Source organism: Xyrauchen texanus, chromosome 46, assembly GCF_025860055.1.
Source record: "Xyrauchen texanus isolate HMW12.3.18 chromosome 46, RBS_HiC_50CHRs, whole genome shotgun sequence".
NCBI classification, from domain to species: Eukaryota; Metazoa; Chordata; class Actinopteri; order Cypriniformes; family Catostomidae; genus Xyrauchen; species Xyrauchen texanus.
In genome coordinates, this window is record NC_068321.1 from 9,464,218 (window position 1) to 9,486,898 (window position 22,681).

Sequence of the window (22,681 nt, forward strand, 5' to 3'; positions counted from 1 at the left end):
AGTGTCAATGATGATTTTTTTAGCCTAAGTAAGTCTGTGCATTTGAATTACCACAGAAGCACACCAAGTCTTAACTATCACCAAGAAGTAGACTGAAGCATTTTTGTCTGCAAGTGCTTTTCATGTGGAGTTCAAAGCTCATGAATGCAGCTTCACGATTGCTGTAACAAACGGATAGCCCGCAGTCTGATTTATATTGTGGTGAGAGTTTAAGGGACTTATTGCCCATTGCAATGAATATGCAACCTATGTGGAGCCTAGTTCTTCCTGTTAGTCAAACTCCCACTTAAACTTTGGGGAAACGTTTAATGTTGCTTAAATTGTTGCTATTTAATGCATTTTTATCTTTATACTGTGGACTTTCAAAAGTTTCTTAGTCTGAGATTAAATTAATTAATTAATTAAATTATTTATTTTGGGATTTTCTCCACTATTCTCCCCAATTTCACATGCCCAATCCCCAATGCGCTCTAGGTCCTCGTGGTGGCGTAGTGTCTCGCCTCAATCCAGGTGGCAGAGGATGAATCTCAGTTGCCTCCACGTCTGAGACAGTCTATCAACGCATCTTATCGTGTGGAGCATGTTGAACGTGTTACCGCGGAGACCTAGTGCATGTGGAGGCTCACGCTATTCTCCGTAGCATCCACACACAACTCACCACGTGCCCCACCAAGAGCAAGAATCGCATTACACAGACCACAAGGACATTAACCCAACTTGACTCTACACGCCCTAGATTCGAACTTGCGACTCCAGGTGTTGTAGTCACCGTCTTTAATTGCTGATCTACCCAGGCCCCCAAAATCTAAGATTAATTGCGATTTAACTACGAAACATTATGTGATTTAATTGCGATTTGCAATGGAAAAAGAATGGGATTTAATTGCGATTTAAAAAAAAAAAAAAAAACGATTGACTGACAGTACCTTAAGAAGCAAAAGGAAGAAAACATTATAATTGAAATATGTAAATATTTCCAAATACTAAATACAGTATGTCTCTCTTTTTGGTCAACATTAGTCTTGGTCAATTTTACATTTACACTTTTTATAAACCCAGCCTACCTGAATATTATATAATATTGTATTATATTATAGTAATACATTTCTGTCCTGAATTCTGTCATTTTCACACATTATTATAAGGCTCTCCCATTAAACCCACAGGAGCAAAAAACACCACATTTATGGTATATCTATTATCTGCTGAATATTCCCTTATGTGTACAGTAAAATGTCACTGGAATTTGAAGTGAATATAATAATATTAATCAGTCGATGTTGTAATTATCATGACAGGCCTAGTAATGTCTTGACGCGTTAATGTAATATGACAATGTAAGCAGACAGAAAAATAATTTGTGCTGTTTTAACGTGTTAATGTATCAGCTGTTAATGTATTACATGAGTGTAAGCAGACAGGACAAAATTCTTATCTCACATCTGTGCGATGTGTAAATGCAGCCTAATAGACCTGCTGCTATCTGTTATTGGCCTATCATTAATTATAATAAAACTGCAACTTTGACAAAAAAAAAAAGGTAGTGTTTGACTTGGAGTGCATCAAATCTGTATTCATGTATATCTAATAATCACGCAGGAAAGTTTTTTATTATTTTTCATTTCAGTTTATAATGTGTTTTTATACTACGATTTTTTTAAATGTTTATTTGCTGCTGTAACAAAAAACCTAATGCACTGTTGACTTTATTTTATTACATTATTTTTGTTTTACTGGCTTTTGAATAATTACTTTAAAAGCTTGAAGTAATGTTTACTTAAGAAACACTTAAAGGCTACCCTGTTTTAATTTAATTTGTTAATATTAATATTCAATGTAAACTTTTTAAATAAAAGAATGTTTCTGTTTTTGGGGTGCAGCTGAAAGAAAAAAAAAAACACTACAAATTGTAGTTTAAAAAAGTTTGTGAACCACTGGTCTAAACTCGTCTTATATGAAGAAAAGCTCATTTTCTAACGGTTATTGCAATGGAGACTCCTAGCAATGAACCAGAACAAACCACAACTACTTGTTTCATATCTCTCCATGAAAGGTCAAAAGGGGCTGAATACTTAAGTCATGTCTAATCCTATGTAGAACCAACAAAAAAAGTTTCTTGTGCTTAATGTGATAATGACATCTGTCAATGAATGAGTGCTAACCACAATTACTATTTGATATCTCGCTCAGGTAATCTGTTCAGCTCAGTGAAATCTAACCTTGAAAAGCTGTCATATTGTCAAGACATCGGTCAATGAATGAGCCCTAACCACAGCTGCTAATTGATTTCACAGTCATTGCATTGTCAGAAGTGACAGTAACATCTAAACCTGTGTGTAGTATGAAGAAAAACTCTGGCACTTAACATGACAAAAACACTTTTGCCACAGCTACTTGTTTGATATTCTGCTTCGCTAATTGTCAAAAGTGATTATACATCTTCATAATGCCTAAACTCATAGTTTGAAGAAAAAAACAGTGTCTATCTGTGTATCTGACAATTAAATTATACTAGCCATATCTACTTTTTGGTTATCTCTTGATATCTTTTGAAACATCTAACGCCGAGTAGCATTTTTCTGATGTTCTGGAGCTTCTTTTTTGCCCCAAATGCTCTAATTTATTTCATACTGTGGGCTTATTGCAAGCACTGGGGGTGGTGTTGAGATTTGGCTAGTCGACAGCTGTTTTACACTTTAATAAGATTAGTGCAAAGAAATTAGTCGTGTGCTCCATAATCTGCCGTTTAACCATGCGAGCCACCTGGGGGCGGCCCAACCCCCACTCCTCACATTCCTCCCCACGTGTTATTGGACAGACATCAGATAGCCTCTCTAGTACCTTCTGAACCCTGAACATGCACCTAGATCAGGTTTACCATGAATCTTTTACAAGCTCATACAGGAGTTTGTAGCTCATTAATGCAAAAGTACAACTAAGTCTGAATTTAGTTAGATGGACTGTTGTTTCAAAAGTAATTGTAATTGTATGGCTTAATGGTTGTAATATAAATAATAATAATATATATTTGGAATTAGCATTACCTTTTAGTTTGCTTGCACATTTTTATATATTGTTATTTGGTAAAGCTCTGGTGTTTATATAGAGATAAATCCTTCGTAATAAGCTTTTTATCCTTTCGTAAATCTGAGCTCAAAAAATGTTTTTACAGACTATCAGATTTGTTTCCTATTAGCTGCCTTTCAGTGCCAGTTATTGTGTAATTATATGATAATGCGATAAATAGTTCTATATCTTGTGCATAAGCCCTCCAATCCATTGTTTATATTTGGAGAATCTAAAGTGGACCTTGACACTGAGGCCTGTCATTCAATCCTTACTGGACATTTGACACTTCTCTTTAAAAACCTGCCTAGAAAAAAATACAGATACCTCAAATTCCATGACTGACACTTATGAGATGCTATGTTCATAATAACATACTACCAAATTACTATTTTGGCAGTATGGATACTGTGCGCAGTATACCAAAAATTTCTATAAGCATAGAATTTTTAAATTACCTGCTACATTTGCTAGAAAATGCAGTATGGCCGGACCACATTGTGCAAAACGCATAACTTGACATTCCAAAAAGTGAAGAAATATCAACTGCAGTTTTTAACGTTTTCTGTTCCTTAACTGCTTTCTTTGATAACACTTTACAATAAGGGTCCATTTGTTAACATAAGTTAATGCATTAGGTGTCATGAGCTAACAATGAACTATATATATATATATATATTACCTCATTTATGAGCCTTTGTTAATGTTAGTTTAAAAAATACAATTGTTCATTGTTAGTTCATTGTTAGTGCATTAACTAATGTTAACATATGCAACTTTTGATTTAAAACATTTGAATTAACAATGAACAATACTTATTAAGCATTTATTAATTAGAATTTCGACATATAGTAATACATTTTTAATATAAACGTATAGTTAATGCACTATGAACTAACAATGAACAATTGTATATTTATCAACTAACATTGATTAATCAATGCTGGAAAAAAAATTGTTTTAGTAAATTAGTAAAACATGTTTACTAATGTTGTTAAATAATGTTAACAAATGGAACCATATTGTAAAATGTTACCCTTTTTTAAAAATTACAATGCCAAAATTTCCAATGTTTTTATTGAGGGCGGGCGATTTACTTCTGTCGCTATTATGTGAAATGGTGCTGCATGGGAGAGAATGAACGTTCCAATCAGAAGTTGCTCTACAAAATATAATTTATATTATGTTAATATATTATTTTGATCTGTCATTGGTCTTTTTTGCATTAAAAAGTGAATTTTTCCACAGTCTTGGATGAGAGCGCTTTCATTATACTTTCATTATTTACTTTAAATAATTTTCATCATAAATCACTTTTATCATTAATAGTTTAATCACTTTCCATAAAAAATTGTATATTGTGATTAGGTATGTAACGAAATCATGATACGATGTGATGCAAAAGCCTCACGAAACAATACATTTTTTTAAATGGCGCCCACAAAATGTTTCCGCTTATTTAAGGATTCAACATAAATGTATTTTAAATCTTAAGTGACAACAATGTCTGACATTGGCAACATAAAGCAATGCTCTATAATAAAGTAACTTAAACAGCACTGCTTTTATCAGCAGATTGTCAGGAGAAACTCATTCTTGTAGTGTTTTTCTTCACAAGTGTTCTTGTAGTGTTTTTCTTCTTGTTTCAAAGCTACTTTGTAGAAAATCATGCCTTTAAGTCTAAAGCCCTCAATGAGCAAAATAAAGGAAGACAAGAAAAAAAATCTTTGCATGCAACCTTGAGCAGTCTTACTGGCTTATCCAGTGCACACAATTGTTTTACTCCTAGCCGTTTACATTCCTAACATTAAAAGCAGAGAATAATGTCATTTATTTTATTGTTTTTAAAGCTGGTTTTTGATAGTTGTGAATGTCTTGTGTGCATTTAATCATGCTCTGTGTCAGCTGAGAGAGACTGTCTGTTAAATGCAACTTGCTGCTTCTGTTTCTGCTTCACAAATCCACAGATTTGCATGGTGATGTTGACGTAAATAAAACAACATGTTTGATGTACTGTAGCGCACATGATACCGTTGTTTGGCAAATTCGTCAAGCTGTAACACTACAATCTACTTGGCATTTGCCATCGGTCTTTGAGCTCTCTACTCGCCTATGTAGACTAGTTGCTCTGTTTTCCTGTGAGCGCTCAGCACCGCCTCTATGGGTTGGAGACTGTTTTGCAGCTCTCAGTGTTGCATTGCTCGATTTTAATCACACTTAGGTATTTATTTATGTATCGTACGGTACATATGATATAAAATAGAGAGCGTAGTACCGTACGATATAATACCATATTTGTTTTTACACTCCTTATTGTGATATATGGTTATCGCTAAAAAAATTCAGGAATATCACAATATATTTTTTTGCTTCTATTGCCCACCCCTAGTTTTTATACAAAAGTGGATTTAAAATGCAGTTTTTATTTTTGCAATTATAACTAGTTCATCATGTAATGTAGTGACATAATGTGACACACAATGTAGCATAGTACTGTTTGCAAAATATGTATTGTTTCTCATCATTATTACCAAAAACTAGTTGACCATTGTCAGTGTACAGTATACTGCACAGTATGCAGTAGGCATGGTAGTATTCCATTCCACACATAACCATACTTATCTTTTATTTTTTTTAAATATGTAAAATGCTGCACCGTATTAACCTCCACAAGCTGTATTTTTAACAGACCGATTTAGCCCTACTCTGCTTGCTAAACATTGAGTATTTTAATGTTTCATGGAGAGAGAAAAAATGGTCAAAGTTACACAATTATTTTTATTTTTTTATTATTATTTTTACTCTGCTGGAAAATCAGTGTGGCTGAGGCAGTGCTGGTCTGATGCCCAGAGTGCACAGGTTGGAGGGGATCTCACATTTCCCTTTCCTCATTGAACAGAGCCTGGTGTATCACTCCACTCACCCATGACCATCAGTCCTTCCTTCCCTCCTACTTTAGCCCCGAGCTCTGTTACACTCCCAGTTTCCTATCAATACAAAAGAATCACTTCACCATTTACACTTTGGTGAATCAATGTTCCATTGGCCGTCAGACTAAGCAATTTTTAAACGTTGTCTATTAATTGACCTGTTTCAACACCCTTTATCGGTTATTCAAGCAAGGTAAAAATGTGTCGATTAATAACGGTGCACATAAAAACAGCTACACCTGATTTTTATAACAAGTCACGATTGAGCGGCTTCGAAAGTGCGAAGCTGCGAGGCTTGAGGGGAATACTTGGATCCTTTCCCGGCAGACCAAGCACAATGTTTTCCCTGAGGTCCCATACTGCATGTCTGACGCTTTTACACCGCTATGTCAATATTCGCACCGCTATCTCCCTGATCTGCCTGCCAGTGGGTAAAATATACACTGGTGTTTTTTATCAGCCGGGTGGAAGTTATTGACAGGCCGGGGCCTTCAAGGCTTGCACTATTTTTATTACGAGTGCCAATACGGTTTGGCTGAAAATGCGGAACAGATGGCAAAGGTTGTGGTGGATATCAAAATGTTTATGGCTGGGAGTAAACATGGCCTACTTTAAAAAAGAAAAGTCAGATTCCATTTGTCCGTACGGCAGATAGGGCCCCGCCACTCTGCTTTGGGATAAAATATACAGTTGTCAGAAAATATTAACTAATGAAGGGTTGGGAGGTTAGTGGGGGATCTGGAGTTGGAGCAGAGTTACTGGTCAGTTATCAGCTACATTAATCTCCTCTCAGGCTGGTGTGGAATAGACAAAATACAGAGGCATAACTGACTGACTGTGGCGGACTGGCCCGAAGGTGTTGACGGCTAGATGCTTATTTTGAGTTGAGAGAGAAAAGGAGTTGAGGAAAGAGATGCTAGAAATTAGAAAATTCAAGGGGGCAGAAAGAAATTCAGTAACTCATTCTCCAAGTCCAGTCCAATTCGTTGAGTTGGTCATGAGGTCCTTTACAAAAAATGAACTATAGTGGTACCATAGAACACTGACGGTGTCAGATGCCACTGTAATGCCATGGTATAACGCATTATTCATATACCATGGTATTTACATGATACTCCAAAGGTAAGGAATAAGGGCAGTAACTTTACCCAAATACCTGACCACTATCATCATGGTAATGTCCAAAAATTATGTCCATAAAAGTACTGTATACTGTACTGGCACCATTGTACAATGATGGTATCAGATGGTACATTGTCATAAACTCACTGAGCACTTTATAAGGAACACTGTGGTACTAACAAAGTTCCTGACGTGGTCTTTTGCTGTTGTAGCCCATCCACCTCAAAGTTAAACTTTTTGTGCATTCTGAGATGCTATTCAGCCTACTACAATTGAGTGGTTATCAGAGTTACCGTAGCCTTTCTGGCTGCTCAAACCAGTCTGGCCATTCTGATGCAGTGTGTAGCTTCTCATTTCTTAAACAACCATGTTGGACGATGTATCCCATGGTCGTGGAAAAGATGTTACTGTGTTTCAGAGGGGGCAAATTATTGGTCTGCATCAAGTGAAGAAAACAAATCAGGAGAATGCTGATATCACTTGAATTGGGTTAAGAGCTGTCCAAACATTATTAAAACCTGGAAGGATAGTGGTGAACCATCATCTTCATGGGAGATATGTGGTCGGAAAAAATCTTGAATGATCATGATCTGAGATCACTAAAACGTCACATCGTAAAAAATGTACAGTAGAACTCGTGGCTATGTTTAATAGTGAAAGTAAGAGCATTTCCACATGCACAATATGACGAGCACTTACAAGATTGGGACTAAACAATTGTGTGGTCACAAGAAAGTTAGTGAGGCTAATTGGGAAAAAAACAACTTCAATTTGCTAGGGAGCATAAAGATTGGACTGTGGAGCAATGGAAAAAGGACATGTTGATGAGTCCAGATTTATCCAATTCCAAAGCGATATGTACAACAGGGTAATGGAAGTGCAAGAAGTGATGAACCTGTCATGCATAGTGCCCACTGCACAAGCTTCTGGAGGCAGTGTTATGATCTGGGGTTGCTTCAGTTGGTCAGGTCTAGGCTCAGTAACATTATGCAGCAATAAAATGAAGTCAGCTGACTACCTGAATGTACTGAATGACCAGGTTGTCCCATCAATGGATTTTTTTCTTCCCTGACAGCACGGGCATATTCCAGGACGACAATGCCAAGTTTCATCGGGCTCAAATTGTGAAAGGTGGTTCAGGGAGCAAGATAAATCATTTTTAGCATGAATTGGCCGCCACAGATTCCTGACCTTAACTCCATTGAAAGTCTTTGGGATGTGCTTTACGAGGGATGAGACTTAATGGAGTGGTTCAACTCTCCTGTCATAAAAACAAGATATCAGCAAAAGATGTATGTGTCTCTGGATGGAAATAAATGTTTCATTTGGTTGTCGAAACAATGCCACAACAAATGCACACCGTAATCAAAGCTAAATGCAGTCCAACTAAATATTAGAGTATGTAAACTTTTCTGTGACAGCTGAAGGGTGTGCGACAATGAATGAAATAGACGTTTTGAATTTGAGTGAAAACCAAGAACTTTTCTAGGATAAGTGATTTAGAAAGTAACTTAAAAGTAAATAAATTAGTAATATGATTACTTTTTGATGAAATAATCCATATAAGGAAAATGATCTGATGGCATTTTTAGAGAAGTAATTTGTAATTGATTAGTTATTTTGTAACTTACCAACACTGGCAAAGGAGTAGAGTCTTTATAATCTTATAAATACATAATTTATATTTTTTAGCTCATTCTGAGTTTGCACTGTTCAAATTGAAGTAATCTATGTGCTAATCCTATAATCTAATGCTGCGGTTTCTACTTGCTCTGAGTGGTAGTCAATGTCCTACAAATATGAATGTGAAAAATGCAACTACAAAAATATAAATTCTTGCAGTTAGAACATCGATATTTTGCGACTCCAAGGTATTTGAATGAATAAAGAATGACCATCATATTACCATTATGGTAGTGTTTAAAAAACATGCAATGCCATGGTACTATTTGTAGTTTTTGAGCTCTCATGAGAGCATATCTCACTTTTCCTCATCTACATTGCGTAATGTGCTACTCCTGAGAGAAACTCCCATGAGAAAAATATTCAACGTGCTCGTCATGCTTCTTGGATTGCATGTGATGTTCACACTCTAAGCTTTAAGTGTCAATTTCCTCAGATAACCTTACCGTATTACGGCAGAGAACCCCACTCATCTGATTGGCGATCTTTTATGCTGCGAGTCGGAGTAACCCTGAAATGTTTATATGGGGCCTGCTGTGTATCCTGAACATTTCAATGGAAAACTCAAAACAGGAGAAGCTGTTGGCTTTTGAAAACTAATCCCTCTCTCTCTCCCTCTCTCTTTAGGTCCCTCTGTTCTGCCGTGAACACGTATTACCTGTCCTGTGCCCACTGCCTCAACAACTGTTCCTATATTCTCTTCAGCAACAAAATTACCTTTCTCATGGACCTTCTCCTTCATCAGTTAATGGTGGGTTGTAATGGCTCAAGCTTACACTTGAGTTTGCTTAATCTTTCTCTTTCTTGAAGTCTCTGTGTGCCGTACATCCGACTTTTAGAATTGTTTTAATGAAAAAGTTCACCCAAAATTCTGTTCCTCGTGCTGTTCCAAACCCATATATCCCTTTCTTGTTCCTTGGAATACAAAAGGAGACATTTCAAACAATTGTACTAATCGTTTTTTTCCATTGCATTTGCAATGAATGGGGACTGAGGCTTTCATAACACAAAATGACTCAAGAGTATCATAAGTGTAGTCCATATGAGGTCTGCACTATATTACAAGACATAAGAAAGCTGTGTTTAAGGAACGCACTGAAATTTATATCGTTATTCCTTTAAAATCTTGACAGTTGTCCTAGCACTGTGTGGCCCATTCGAAAGAAAAGCAGCAATTTCTGAATTGTGAAAGAATTGTTTTTTGAGTCTTTTCAATTAAGCATTTTTTTTTTCATCTCACAAAACAGGTCTGAATGATTTGTTAACAAATTGTTCACAAACTCATTGGACTTCATATTGATATTGACTCAGTGATCCGGTCTCCGTGCTAAACTGGTCACTGGAGAGGAAGATTGATCAGTGATTAACGATTAAAATTTTGAATCTTTCGTATGATTATGGAATATAGTGCACGAGTAAAATGGACCACATTCATGAAAATTTGTGTCATTTTTGAAGCTTGAACTTAACAGAATTTTCATTGTTGGCTGTACTAATCCTTTAAGGATGAGACTACCACTTTAGCTTATAAAGGCCTGAAGTGCTGTTTTGTAATCTTTAAAGGGTCATTTTTGTCTTATTAGTCTTGCCAGAGCATATGTAGCTCATCTACCAGTTTAAAGCGAGCGCCAAAATGGATTCTAATACATACAACATTGCTCTTGTTTATATGAGTCACTGAATCATCTTAAGTTCTGGGAAAACTCCACTGCTGAATCACATTTCACTTGTAACGATGCATCTGTCCCTAATTTTTTCTCGAGATCTTTCTCTCTACTACTCCCAGCTTCTTTTTGCCATGGAGTTTTAGAACCATGCTCACGCTATGCTTGGAGCTCTTTGAGCTGGCATTTAAACAGAGGAACGTTATGGAAAGACAAACTAATGCCAGTGTGTACATCTGTCTCTCAGCATTGAATGGAAAAAAAAACATTGTAAACGCAGTGAGTCAAATCACTGAATATATGTCAAGACAAAAGACAGTGACTGAATTGTTTGGTGCTTAGACGTGTAAGTGCGAGTAACCAGAGGTTGCACTACAAATATTCATTTTCTGCCACTTTTCTGTCAGATTGGTTTTTACAATTTCCGTGGTGGTCCCTTTTATTCTGTCATATTTGTTGTCATTTTCCAGATAATTTTATAGACGTATGACATTCAATTTGTGTATGTAGTAGTATTTTATTACATTTAAAATGAAACTTTTCAGTGCTTATAAATGACTATTCTTTGCCAAAGACTGTTTACTTGGTAGACGTTTACCTTAAGATGTAACCCAGCTAACATGTATGGCACAAAATTCTTTATTTTGCTTTAACTGGAGATAATAAGGCTTATAGTGCATTCAGAAAGTATTCGGACTACTTCAGATTATTATTTATTTATTTATTTTTCAGCTCAATCTACTCTCCATACCCCATAATGACCAAGCAAAAACCATATTTGTATAAAAAAAAAGAAATATGACATTGACATAAGTATTCAGACCCTTTGCTATGACACTTGAAATTTAGCTCAGGTGCATCCCATTTCTCTGAATCATCTTTGAGATGTTTCTACACTTTGATTGGAGTCCACCTTTGGCAAATTCAGTTGACTGAATTAGTTATTGGTAAAATCGGTCAAACGCCAATAACAACCCAGACTTAAAACAATCATAGTCTACGAGTAAACACTGATTTAAAAAAAGGTATTTATGCTTTGTCAACACCTTTCAAGTCTGTGGTCCTGTTTTAAAATATTTCCGTCCGCTCTTGCAATACCCATCCTTTTAAACTACAGGAACACAAAAAATTGAGCTTGTGTAGCTAGAAGCGATTGCATTCATGCACTTGCATAGAGCATGTTTCAGACCTTTAGGGCTGTTCACACCAAAAAAAATTTTCATAGATCTGCACTGTTTTAAAATAGTTTTTCTATGTGAACATGTGCTAGACTGACGTTTTTGACAGACATAAAAAAAAATATATATTTTCCCTTGTGTTTTGCAGTAAACTGCGTGTTTTTTAGATGCTGTGTCGAGTTGAAAAGTCTTTTGACATCAGCGTTCTGTTTGTTGCGCTGAGTCTAGCTTATTTTAGCGCAAGAGCGCATTTGGTCTGAACGCCCCTTTAGTGTGCGTAGTTCAGAGGTTTATTTCAAGCACAACTCCAGCAGTCAATCAGTCCACTGATTTGTTGACGTGACTGATATAAATGGAAAGATTAGTAACCCAAATGAAATGAAAAATTCAGTAAAGAACAATATTCTAGTTGTTTTTGCAGGCCGATCTTTTCAGCAGTTAGAGTGTGTGTGTGTGTGTGTGTGTGTGTGTGTGTGTCTGCTCTCTCTCTCTCTCTCTCTCTCTCTCTCTCTCTCAGTTTGGCCAGCACTGGCGTCCACTTCCCTTTAATTAGATTTGTGGAGAATGTAGCTGGCTTTGCCTGCTCTTTTAGCATACTAACCCACTCCTCCGTAATATCTGTCATTTTAACTTGCATTTCCCGTGCTAGCGTCAGTATTTATTTCATGTCTTAAACCAGTGGTACCTGACTGGTCTAACTGAACCATCTTAAAGCAATTAACCTTGACACATTATTTTTCATAAATGGCAACATGAAACATTGCACTGTTTGGTGAAATATCAGAATGATGTTGTTGTTGTTGTTGTTGTTGTTGTTTTAAAGGTTTGATTTGCCAGAGTATATAGTAATTTTTTAGGCCAGAAACAAGCTTTTCACAAATTTGCAGTCACAAATGTTTTGCCAATGCATTGCAAGCGCTTAAATCTCAACAGTTTAACAGACTTGCTCAAGAAGACTCTTTTCAGATTGCTCCGCCAAGAGGTTAGGTGACCTGCTAGAGAAAATGTATCATAACGGCAATTTACACACTATAGTGTTGAGAATGCATGAACTTGCGTTGTGTCATGGATTGCGCTCTGATACATTTCAGAACAGAAAATACCTTTGAATTTAAGCTTGCACAGCTATAAACTATTACGGTCACATACTTGAATAGAATATGTTTCATAAAGGAATAGTTCACCCAAAAATGAAAATTATTTCATTATTGACTCACCCTTAAGCCATCCCAAATGTGTATGTCTTTCCTTCTTCAGCAGAACCGAAATTAAGATTTTATAAGCAAATTTCAGCTCTGTATGTCCATACAATTAAAGCGAATGTGTGCCATGAGGCTGCTGGCTGTTTGTTGGTCCAAAATGTCATTTAGGTCGCATAAAAGTAATCCACATGACCCCAGGTGATCAATTAATGTCTTCTGAAGCAAATTGCTAAATTTGTGAAACAAAATAAATCGACAATTAAAACCTATTAACTTTTAAAAAAAATGCTTCATGCTAGCAGTCGGCGCATCACGTAGCTGTACGCTGTTGAGCATACAATTCCCATGGTGCCTCACAAAGCACAGTTCAATTTACACTAATGCACACTATAGCACCATAGCACCCCTTGCAGTGCTGAGAATGCCCTAACGCAAACTTGCATTGTGTCATGGATTGCAAGCTGATATATTTCGGAACACAAAAACGTGTGAATTTAAGCTTGCGTAGCTAGAAACTATTACTTGTGTAAAGTATGTTTTGCAACTTTGGACTCTATCATACCAAAAAGTTTAAAATAACTAATACTAAATATTGAATCACCTACTTTAAAGGTGATTTCCCATGATGCATCGCTTGTTAAGCACAGTCTTCAAGACAAAAACACTAACCATAAAATACATTTATATTCCTGATACCTAGCCCCCAGGAAACATTCTGATTACATAATGCATCTTTCGCTACCCTGCCAGTCGTGCCCGCCAACAAGGGAATACCCAAGAAAGTTCTCGAATATCCGCCATTGGCACACTACCAATGACTCCAAGTTGTAACTACCAATTTAAAACCCAGGGCTGATGAATAATAAAGCAGCACCCTTGTTGTTTTTAATGCACCAGAGGACCAGGATTCCAACCAAAGATTAATGGCACGTGTGTGGAAACAAAAGAGGACGGGTTCCATTTTATTTGCACTTATTGTGCTTTAATTGGACATGCTTTAAAATGCAAGCTAAAGTTTAAATTACTCTGTCTATTGTGCAACAGTGGTGGCAGGGCTGGACTGGGAAGAGAAATTGGCCCAGGATTTTACATAGCAACTGTCCTTTTCGCATATCACGGCACTGTTTTTTGGTCCGTTGTGCATTACGCGGCTGTTCATTTTAGCTCATCGCAGCCCGTTTCACGGCCGACCCACCGGCCCGCTCGGTTCTACCGATGGCCAGTCCGCCCCTGATCAGCCCCAAAGTGCATATGCCAGATTACCAGTCTAGCCCTGAGTGGTGGGCAAGGATATTGAGACCAGCACAGGCCATTTTTGACTGAACATTTTTGCATGTCCACAGTGCCAAGATTGTGTTAGATGCAACCCAGGTCTTAGTAAGCTTAGTAAGTTTGCAACAAGTAATAGTACTTTAAAATAAATTCTAAATATAACTGGAAGCCAGTGTAAAGACCTGAGGACTGGAGTAATATGCTCAGATTTTTTGGTTTGGGTGAGAATCCTGTTAGCGGCATTCTGAATGAGCTGCTGGTGTCTAATGGTCTTTTTGGGAAGGCTGGTTAGGAGTCCATTGCAGTAGTCTACCCTACTGGTGATGAATGCATGAACATGTTTCTCTTAAGCCTTGAATGGGTACAAAACATCTAATTCTGGCTATATATTTTTTAGATGATAGTAGGCTGATGTAGTTATTGCTTTGATGTGACTACTGAAACTAAGATCTGACTCCAAAATGACACCAAGATTTCTTACTTGATGTTATTTGTCTTTAGGCCCTTGTCTCGAAGTCAATGTATGTATTTACCTTGTGGAATTTCGACTTTGTTGCCAAATACAATGACCTCTGTCTTGTCATTGTTTTAACTGAAGGAAATTTTGGCACATCCAACTGTTAATTTCGTCATTGCACTGGCACAGAGAGTCTATGGGGCTGTAGTCATTTGGCAATAGAGCTAGATGCCATACATTGCAGTTTATAGTGACCACCTCTTCAATTAGTGATAAACTAATTGAAATGTAATATTTAGTGAATGTTCATGATAGGGCACGAGAGTAACCGTTCACAAAGACCCCTCGTGACATTGATATAAACAAGTGGAAACTCGTTTGTTTATCTAAAAATATCTGCCACAGCCATATAGCGACAACAGATTACAATACAGCTGCATACAAAACAGAAAACAGAAATTACTAAACATGTTTGAAGAATTTTTAGTCAAAGAATTGATGCATTTCTATGCCCAGACGTATTTGTTTGTGAGTTTTTGAAGTTCTCAGTGGATTGAGTTACCCTTGTGATACTGAAAATAGAAAACACATGATCGATAGAATGTACCATCACTTTTCACTGCTGGTAAGGACAAATATTGTGATTTCCATAGAAAATATAGCTTTTATCACATTTTGTTTGCCATCAAGTTAGGACACGGTGTGACTGTGGCTGCCTGTAGCCTCCTCTGTTTCTGTATGATTTCCGAGTACTCCGTTAAAAAAAAATAAGGCTGGGCATAGAAATGCATAAATTATTCATCTACAAACTCTTCAGACATGTTTATTAAGTTCTGTTCTCTGTTTTATGTGCAGCTGTGTTATGTTATGTTGTTGCTATCATTGTGGAGGACCTGTCGTAATGTCACAAGGGGGTTGTGTGAACTGTTGCTCTCGTGTCCTATCATGAATGTGCACAGGAGATCAACGGTCAGTGATCATTTTCACTAAATAATACATTACATTTTTTTTTCTCACCAAACCTTATCGTATGCTTTCATAAAAATCATGTGTCTCATGGAATAATTTATTAGACTTCTGAATTATACTTTTGCATTCTTTTGAAGCTTGAAGAGGTGGTCACCATAAACTACCTTTTGTATGACATCTCTAGACATTGTGTTAAGAAAAAGTCATATAGCGTTATAACAATAAAGGGGTGAGTAAACAATGACTGAATTAAAATGTTTGGGTTAACTAATTCTTTAAAAATGTCTGTTGAATGTAATGTTAAATTACTATATTTTTTTCATTTTATAAATCACAACAAAAACAATTAATTTAATAGACTGTATTTTAGACCTTTGCAGATTAATTTCAACTGATGTTTGGTTAGAACAAGTTGTATAGTAGTGTAATTATCTTGTTTTTTATTGTAAGCATCAAAAGTAGGATTAGCGGCAGTAAAAACAATGAAAATGAAAAAACAATGCAAGTGAAAAACGATGAAAAAACAATGCAAGTTACTGTAAAAATATTGTATCATAGCTCAGAGTTGAGGTCAAAGAAAATAGCTCCAGTTGTTTAAACATAATTGTAGTTTTAGAATGACAAGCTTGTGTACATCTTGAGAGTCGCTGGTGATGATGTTCATCTGCGGCTGTTGATGAAACCTAAAAACTCTGTCTTGACCCCATACTTTTAGCTCGCCTCTTTGCAGTCTTGAAGAGGGTTGTGACTACACAACAACATTGTGGTCTTTCAAGATCTTTTTATCTCCATGTTTGCTAACATATCTGTATCTGTTTCTGCAGCTCTTCGTGCCAGATGAGGACAAAAGCATCTTCGGCTGCAGTGTCAATAAGCAGATCTTTGAGGGTTTGACGACAAGTCTTCTACAAACAGTCGCCGCAGTGCTGGGGCGGCTGTATCCACCTCAATTGAATGGAGATGCGCCACGCATCTGCACACCAGACACCAAGAGCCAACCTGTTGCCAACGAGAACTTTAACACACGTGTTCAAGATCTCATCAGGTTATTACTACTTCTGATTTATTTTCACCACTCATTCAGCTTCTTGAATGCATATCTAATTTTTAATGATAAATTATTTAAATATTGATATCCAAGTGTGGGAACCTTGAATTGAACAACAACAACAACAATAAAAGAAAACACTTGCAAACTACCATTCTGGAAGAGCTTTACCAAAGTTTTTTTTTTGCAAGTCAATCCACTCTTTGTGATGCTCTCAGGCAGGCTGGGCAGCTATTTTTCTATGTAAACAAGCAGCATACAAGTGCAGCTCCTATCTACTTGAATGGGGAAAGACCAAAAAGATTACATTCAAAGAATATATTTCAAATCAGCAGTAAAATCTGACAACACTGGTATCATAAATGGCGATTCTTTACCTCAGATTATGCTAAAAAACAAAATTTTCCCAGCTTGTCTAGCTAATGCGCAGGTACGTTCTCAAGTTGATTGACAGGCGATGTGTGTATCTAAAAGGGGGTTGGCTCTTTTACCTGTAGGCGGGACCTCCTTTTCTGCATCCGTTGACCATTGGCTGTTCCAATTTCTACCATTCATTTTAATAGAAGTGGACCGTCTCTGGCTTTGCAAAGATGCTGACTACTACCCCTGGAGTCGCGAGTTCAAATCCAGGGCATGCCGAGTGACTCCAGCCAGGTCACTAAGCAACCAAATTGGCTCCGTTACTAGGGAGGTTAGAGTCACATGGGGTAACCTCCTAGTGGTCTCTATAATGTGGTTCTCTCTCTCGGTGGGGGCGCATGGTGAGTTCTGCGTGGATGCCGCAGAGAATAGTGTGAAGCCTACACATGCACTATGTCTCCGCGGTAACGCACTCAACAAGCCACATGATAAGATGCACGAATTGATGGTCTCAGACACGGAGGCAACTGAGATTCGTCTTCTACCACATGGATTGAGTCACTACGCCACCACGAGGACTTCGAGCACATTGGGAGTTTGGCATTCCAAATTTGGTAGAAAAGGGAGGAAATCAAAAAAGAAAAAACATAGTCTCTGGCCTTACCCAACTGACAACAAGAAAAAGTTTTGCAATTTTTTTTTTCATTTCAATAAAAAAAAGTGTCATGTAATATAATTTTTTTACTTTTATTATGATTTTAAAATAATGCACTTTTAAAAATGCGAACAATTCCCAACTGTGCTTATTTTTCCCATCAGCAAAGCAAAGTGTGAACTGTAAACACACTTCTAAATGTCCACATTTTCCCTTACTGCTTTTATATGCAATGTTTTCAGCCTGTTGCATTCTGCATTTTTCTTTTTCATTGCCCTCTTCTACACACCTCCAGCTCTATAGACTGCTTTAATGGAGGCAGAAAAACATGACATTTTCCTTAAATTTAAATATAAGCATTCCCGCAGCTGTGGTGTAAGCAAATACTGCCTGACGCTACTGCAGGTTTCACACTAACCGCATGTATAGAGTAACAAGGGGGTTTTCTGCACTGTGAAATGCACATGAATTACGCAAAGAAATCCCTTGTGCAGGGAATGACCCCTTGGAGAAAATCCAGAGGTTAGCTCAGATAGACTGTTTGTGAAATGTGTTTAACAAACCACTGTATTTTAATCTGACATCACACCCTTGTACACTTAATCAGTCTTGGCTTTCTGAGCTTCAGTTGGGTGAGGAACAACATCTCTACTGGTAACTCCTTTACACATTATCCAATCTCTAAACCGAACGTGTTCTGTCTCCACATCAGCCAAAATTCTCTTTTGGAAGTGACTTGAAGTTGAACTCTGCATCAGAGTAGGGCAGTGCGGAGGAGAGGGTCGGTGCTGGGCTTTGTCCTGCTCTGAAAAAAGGCAGACAACGTGGTTCGCAACGAATCCCATGCTTCCCACAATCCCTCCATCTTCCCTCCCATGATTTGTTTGACACAAGCAATCTCAAGCCCAGCGTGGTGACCGTGGAGTGACACTACAGACATAACCGGAAAAGGCCATGTAGGGGCTGATTCACCAAAAATAAAACTGCAGGGAACAAACGAGGAAGCAAAAATATGAGAATAATTTTTTTTTTAAACGGGAACAAATGAATCAGCTTTTTAAAGACCCCATGAAATTAAAGAGTTTTGCATGGCCTGGGTAGCTTAGCAAGTATTGATGATGACTACCACCCCTAGTGTCACGAGTTCGAATCCAGGGTGTGCTGAGTGAATCCAGCACATTCTCCTAAGCAACCAAATTGGCCTGGTTGCTAGGGAGGGTAGAGTCACATGAGTTAACCTCCTTGTGGTCGCTATAATGTGGTTCTCGGTGGGGCGCATGGTAAGTTGCGCTTGGATGCCGCAGAGAATATCGTGAAGCCTCCACACATGCTAGGTCTCCGTGATAATGCACGTGCTCAACAAACCACATGATAAGATGCGCGGATTGATGTTCTCAGACGTGGAGGCAACTGAGATTAGTCCTCCGCCACCCAGATTGAAGCAAGTCACAATGCCACCACGAGGACTTACATTTACATTTATGCATTTGGCAGATGCTTTTATCCAAAGCGACTTTACAGTGCACTTATTACAGGGATCCCCCAGGAGCAACCTGGAGTTAAGTGCCTTGCTCAAGGACACAATTATGGTGGCTGTGGGGATCAAACCGCCAACCTTCTGATTAACAGTTCAGTGCTTTAGCCCACTACGCCATCACCACTCCCAATGACTTAGAGTGCATTGGGAATTTGGTGTTCCAAATTGGGGAGAAAAGGTGAGAAAAAGTGGAGTTTTGTGGCTTTTAGTCCATGTCGATTAGCTTTGAAGCCATCTATATTACAAGTAACAAACAAGTAGGTTTATATATATGATGAAACTAAAGCCTATGATTTTTTTTTTTTTTTAAAGTTATAAGCTCTTTGATGTGCCCTAAATAAAGTATGGTTTCAATAGAAATACGTCAACACGGGACAGAAAACTGTTCTCATCAAGTCATTGCATGAGCTCCTTAAAGATGGCCTGTCTGCAAAAATGTCAGTATGGGCAAATTGTCGATTTTGCTGGTTGACAACAAAAATAGAGAGACAGGAAATACTTTGGGGAAAGAGGGTGAATGGGAGTGGGACTTAATACAGGCCAGATTTGAACCAACATTTTCCACATGAGCACCAAGGTACAAAATATTTGGAGCATGGTGGCTAACTGCTGTGCCACATCTCGGGCAGAATGCCAAAATTCTCTTATTATCTATTGGATGTAAAGATTTAAATGGAAACCAACTGATGGTGGTCTGAATTTTAAGAAATGTATGTGCATGTTGAGGATATACTCTGTCTGAACGAGCTGCATACAGATCCAATATATGAATCGTCTGATAGGCTGCACAATGGCGTATGGAAAGCCACTTTCAGCCTTGGCCAAGTCAAAGAGGAGGATAAAGCCATAAAAAGGGGCTTTAGTTCAGGTGACGGCTGACCTATTGAGAAAGGGGGGGAGGGCAGGATTGTAATTACCTGTATTGAGTGCAGCCGTGTATGAGTGACAGCCGTAACAAAAGGAGGTATGAAGGTGGAAAAAAGAGACTGCGGGTGAGAGATACAGACTTTGGGAGACTGGAGTGAAAAATGGGTGTGATCCGCACATCAACGAACATGAGTCCGCGCATTGCCCTAACTGAGCAGACAAATGGGGGTCTGGACTTCTCTGGGAGGTCCTGTGATTGACTGCCAGGGGTCTCGTGGCATTGCTGGATGTGGGAGTTGGTGAAAGAACAGGCATACCTGAGCTAAGAGGAAAGGTAGGGGTTTTCCGGGTTTCTGGATCTCTCTGGCATATGGAGACACAGCCGTCTGCTAATACTGTAATTAGGTCTGATTTGTAGCCAGGAGGGTGGGAAAAAACACAGTCATGAGACCTTTCATTTGACCAGACAAATTAGAGATATGGATGTAATTGACAGGAGTGGTGGGCTCAGACAAGGAGCTCGGGTTTCATGTTTTTACAGGGTGTTTTGGATTGCAAAGGCTTTTGTGACACTAACCACAATGGCTAGTGTCACATGTTCCAAAACCAAGTGAGCTGCCTAACTAGACTGAAAAAGGTAGGCAGCAACCTTATGTTGCTTTCCAAGATACATAGTTTTTCCAAATTCTAAGGCCAAAAACATACTAAACACAAATGTGCAGATGCAAATTCTTTGCTACAAATAGCAACAAGCTCAGTAAAATGTTCATCCAAGATAGCGAACGATGCGAGAATTCATTGACTTTAGATAATACTAGGTCTTATTATTAAATACTGCAATCTATTACTAATAGTGCAAATCTATAGAAAGCAAGGCAGCTCACTAGGTTTTGAAACAGAGCTACAGTAGTGTCTGTAACAATCTTGGAATGAATAACTCAATAACCCTCCTCTCCATTTTTTTCAATAATCTAATTGAGTTTTGCATTATTTCACTGGCAATTAGCACAACTAATGCAGTTGGTACTCAAGTTATTATGTCTGAAGTTTTTCATGTGATGGTTTTTTTTTTTCTTCCCTCAGCTATGTGGTGAACATGGGCTTGATCGACAAGTTGAATGGCTGTTTCCTGTATGTACAAGGACCAGTAGATGAGTGTCCCAAGATGGCTTCGTTTTTGGAACAAGCCACAGCTTTTCTGCATGGGATGTGTAAACTGGATTTTGCTGTGACTGGCCGGTGAGTGACGTCTAATTAACAATAACTCCTAAATCCTGTCCATTTCTTTTTCCTCAGTCTTCATCCCTTCGTCAACACTCCACTCCAGCCTACTTACAATAAAATATCATGGTATTACCATGTTTTTTAGACATGTTAACCTCTTCAATCCCGCTGACCCACCAACAGGTCCAAAAGGGGGAGCTATTAAGTTTACACTTAAAATATTCAAGTCTCCGGAAAGAAAAGTAAGGCATATGGGGTATCTTTTGAAAGCTTAGAATCTGAACTCTTTGTAGATAATCACTTCTGCATTTGTTACATAAAATAACAAAATAAGGCCTGAAAACATTTGTGTTGCAAATCAGCACCACCTAGAGGTCATGTGGTGAAAATATTAATATAAATATAAATGTCTTTCAAATAGCACCTAAATAGACAAATCATATATCAAATGGAAGCTCTCATTCTCAGGAATATTTGTTCCCAAATAGCTGAAAACCTTAAATCTACTTTTATCTTTGGCAGTTTTTTACAAAATGAGCCATTTTTTTCTTGTCTGTGAGCTTGCTTGTGTGAAAAATCCAATGTTATATCTTAGATGTCAGAACAAAATATGCGGTTCAGTAGGAAAAGCTTGTTAAACAAATCATCTGAAATATTTGTTATCGACTACTGATAATCAAACGTTATACACCATTGCAAAGGAATCTCTGCTTTCTAATGACACGTAGATTGAGCTCTAATCCACTTAGAGGTCAAGATATTTGATGAAACAATGGGGGTGGTGTTTGAACTGAAAATTAGACTGAAAGTCTATTAACTATCACAACTGTGAAGGCTAAAATGCATTACAGCACCACCTTCATTCCAGATTGGCATTTTGCAACGTAAGACGATAGAGGGAAAAAAAATTTCTAGTACTTGCTGCAATCTTCGTAGTGGTGATAAAATATTGTACAGCTAGGCTAGGAGCACACTTACTAAGGAAATCAGAGTGGCTAAAATAAGCTACTCTGAAAATCTGACAAAAATAAATACAGTTTTCAGCCAGCGATCCTGCAACTGTGTGGAAAGGCATGAAAAGCATCACCAAGTACAAGACACCTCCCCCTCGCTATGCAGAGAGTCAACTAATGGCTGATGAACTGAATATGTTTTACTCTAGGTTTGAAAATCCCAGTCTCACACCCATCCCCTTCTCTGATCTTCACTTCACACACACACACACCAACACCTCCTGGAACTTCCCTCCTCTCCCACCTGCTACTCAATCTACACTTATGATCTGTGAGGAGGATGTCTGCCGGGTCTTTCAGAAACAAAAGACTAGGAAAGCTTTAGGCTCAGACGGTGTTTCACTTACCTGTCTGAAAGTCTGCACTGACAAACTGGCCCCCATCTTCACACAGATCTTTAATAGATCATTGGAGCAGTGTGAAGTTCCCTGCTG

General features: G+C 37.9%; 1 protein-coding gene across 3 annotated transcripts in view; it reads left to right on the plus strand.

Annotated features, from left to right (window-relative positions):
- Window positions 1-22,681, plus strand: part of scaper (S-phase cyclin A-associated protein in the ER) — a 157,385-nt gene that overhangs the window by 99,985 nt on the left and 34,719 nt on the right. For all 3 annotated transcript variants that reach the window (XM_052119901.1, XM_052119903.1, XM_052119902.1), the window contains 3 exons: window positions 9,429-9,552; window positions 16,368-16,588; window positions 21,094-21,249. In XM_052119901.1, the coding sequence (XP_051975861.1) occupies window positions 9,429-9,552; window positions 16,368-16,588; window positions 21,094-21,249 (501 nt within the window). The remainder of the gene's footprint in view (window positions 1-9,428; window positions 9,553-16,367; window positions 16,589-21,093; window positions 21,250-22,681) is intronic.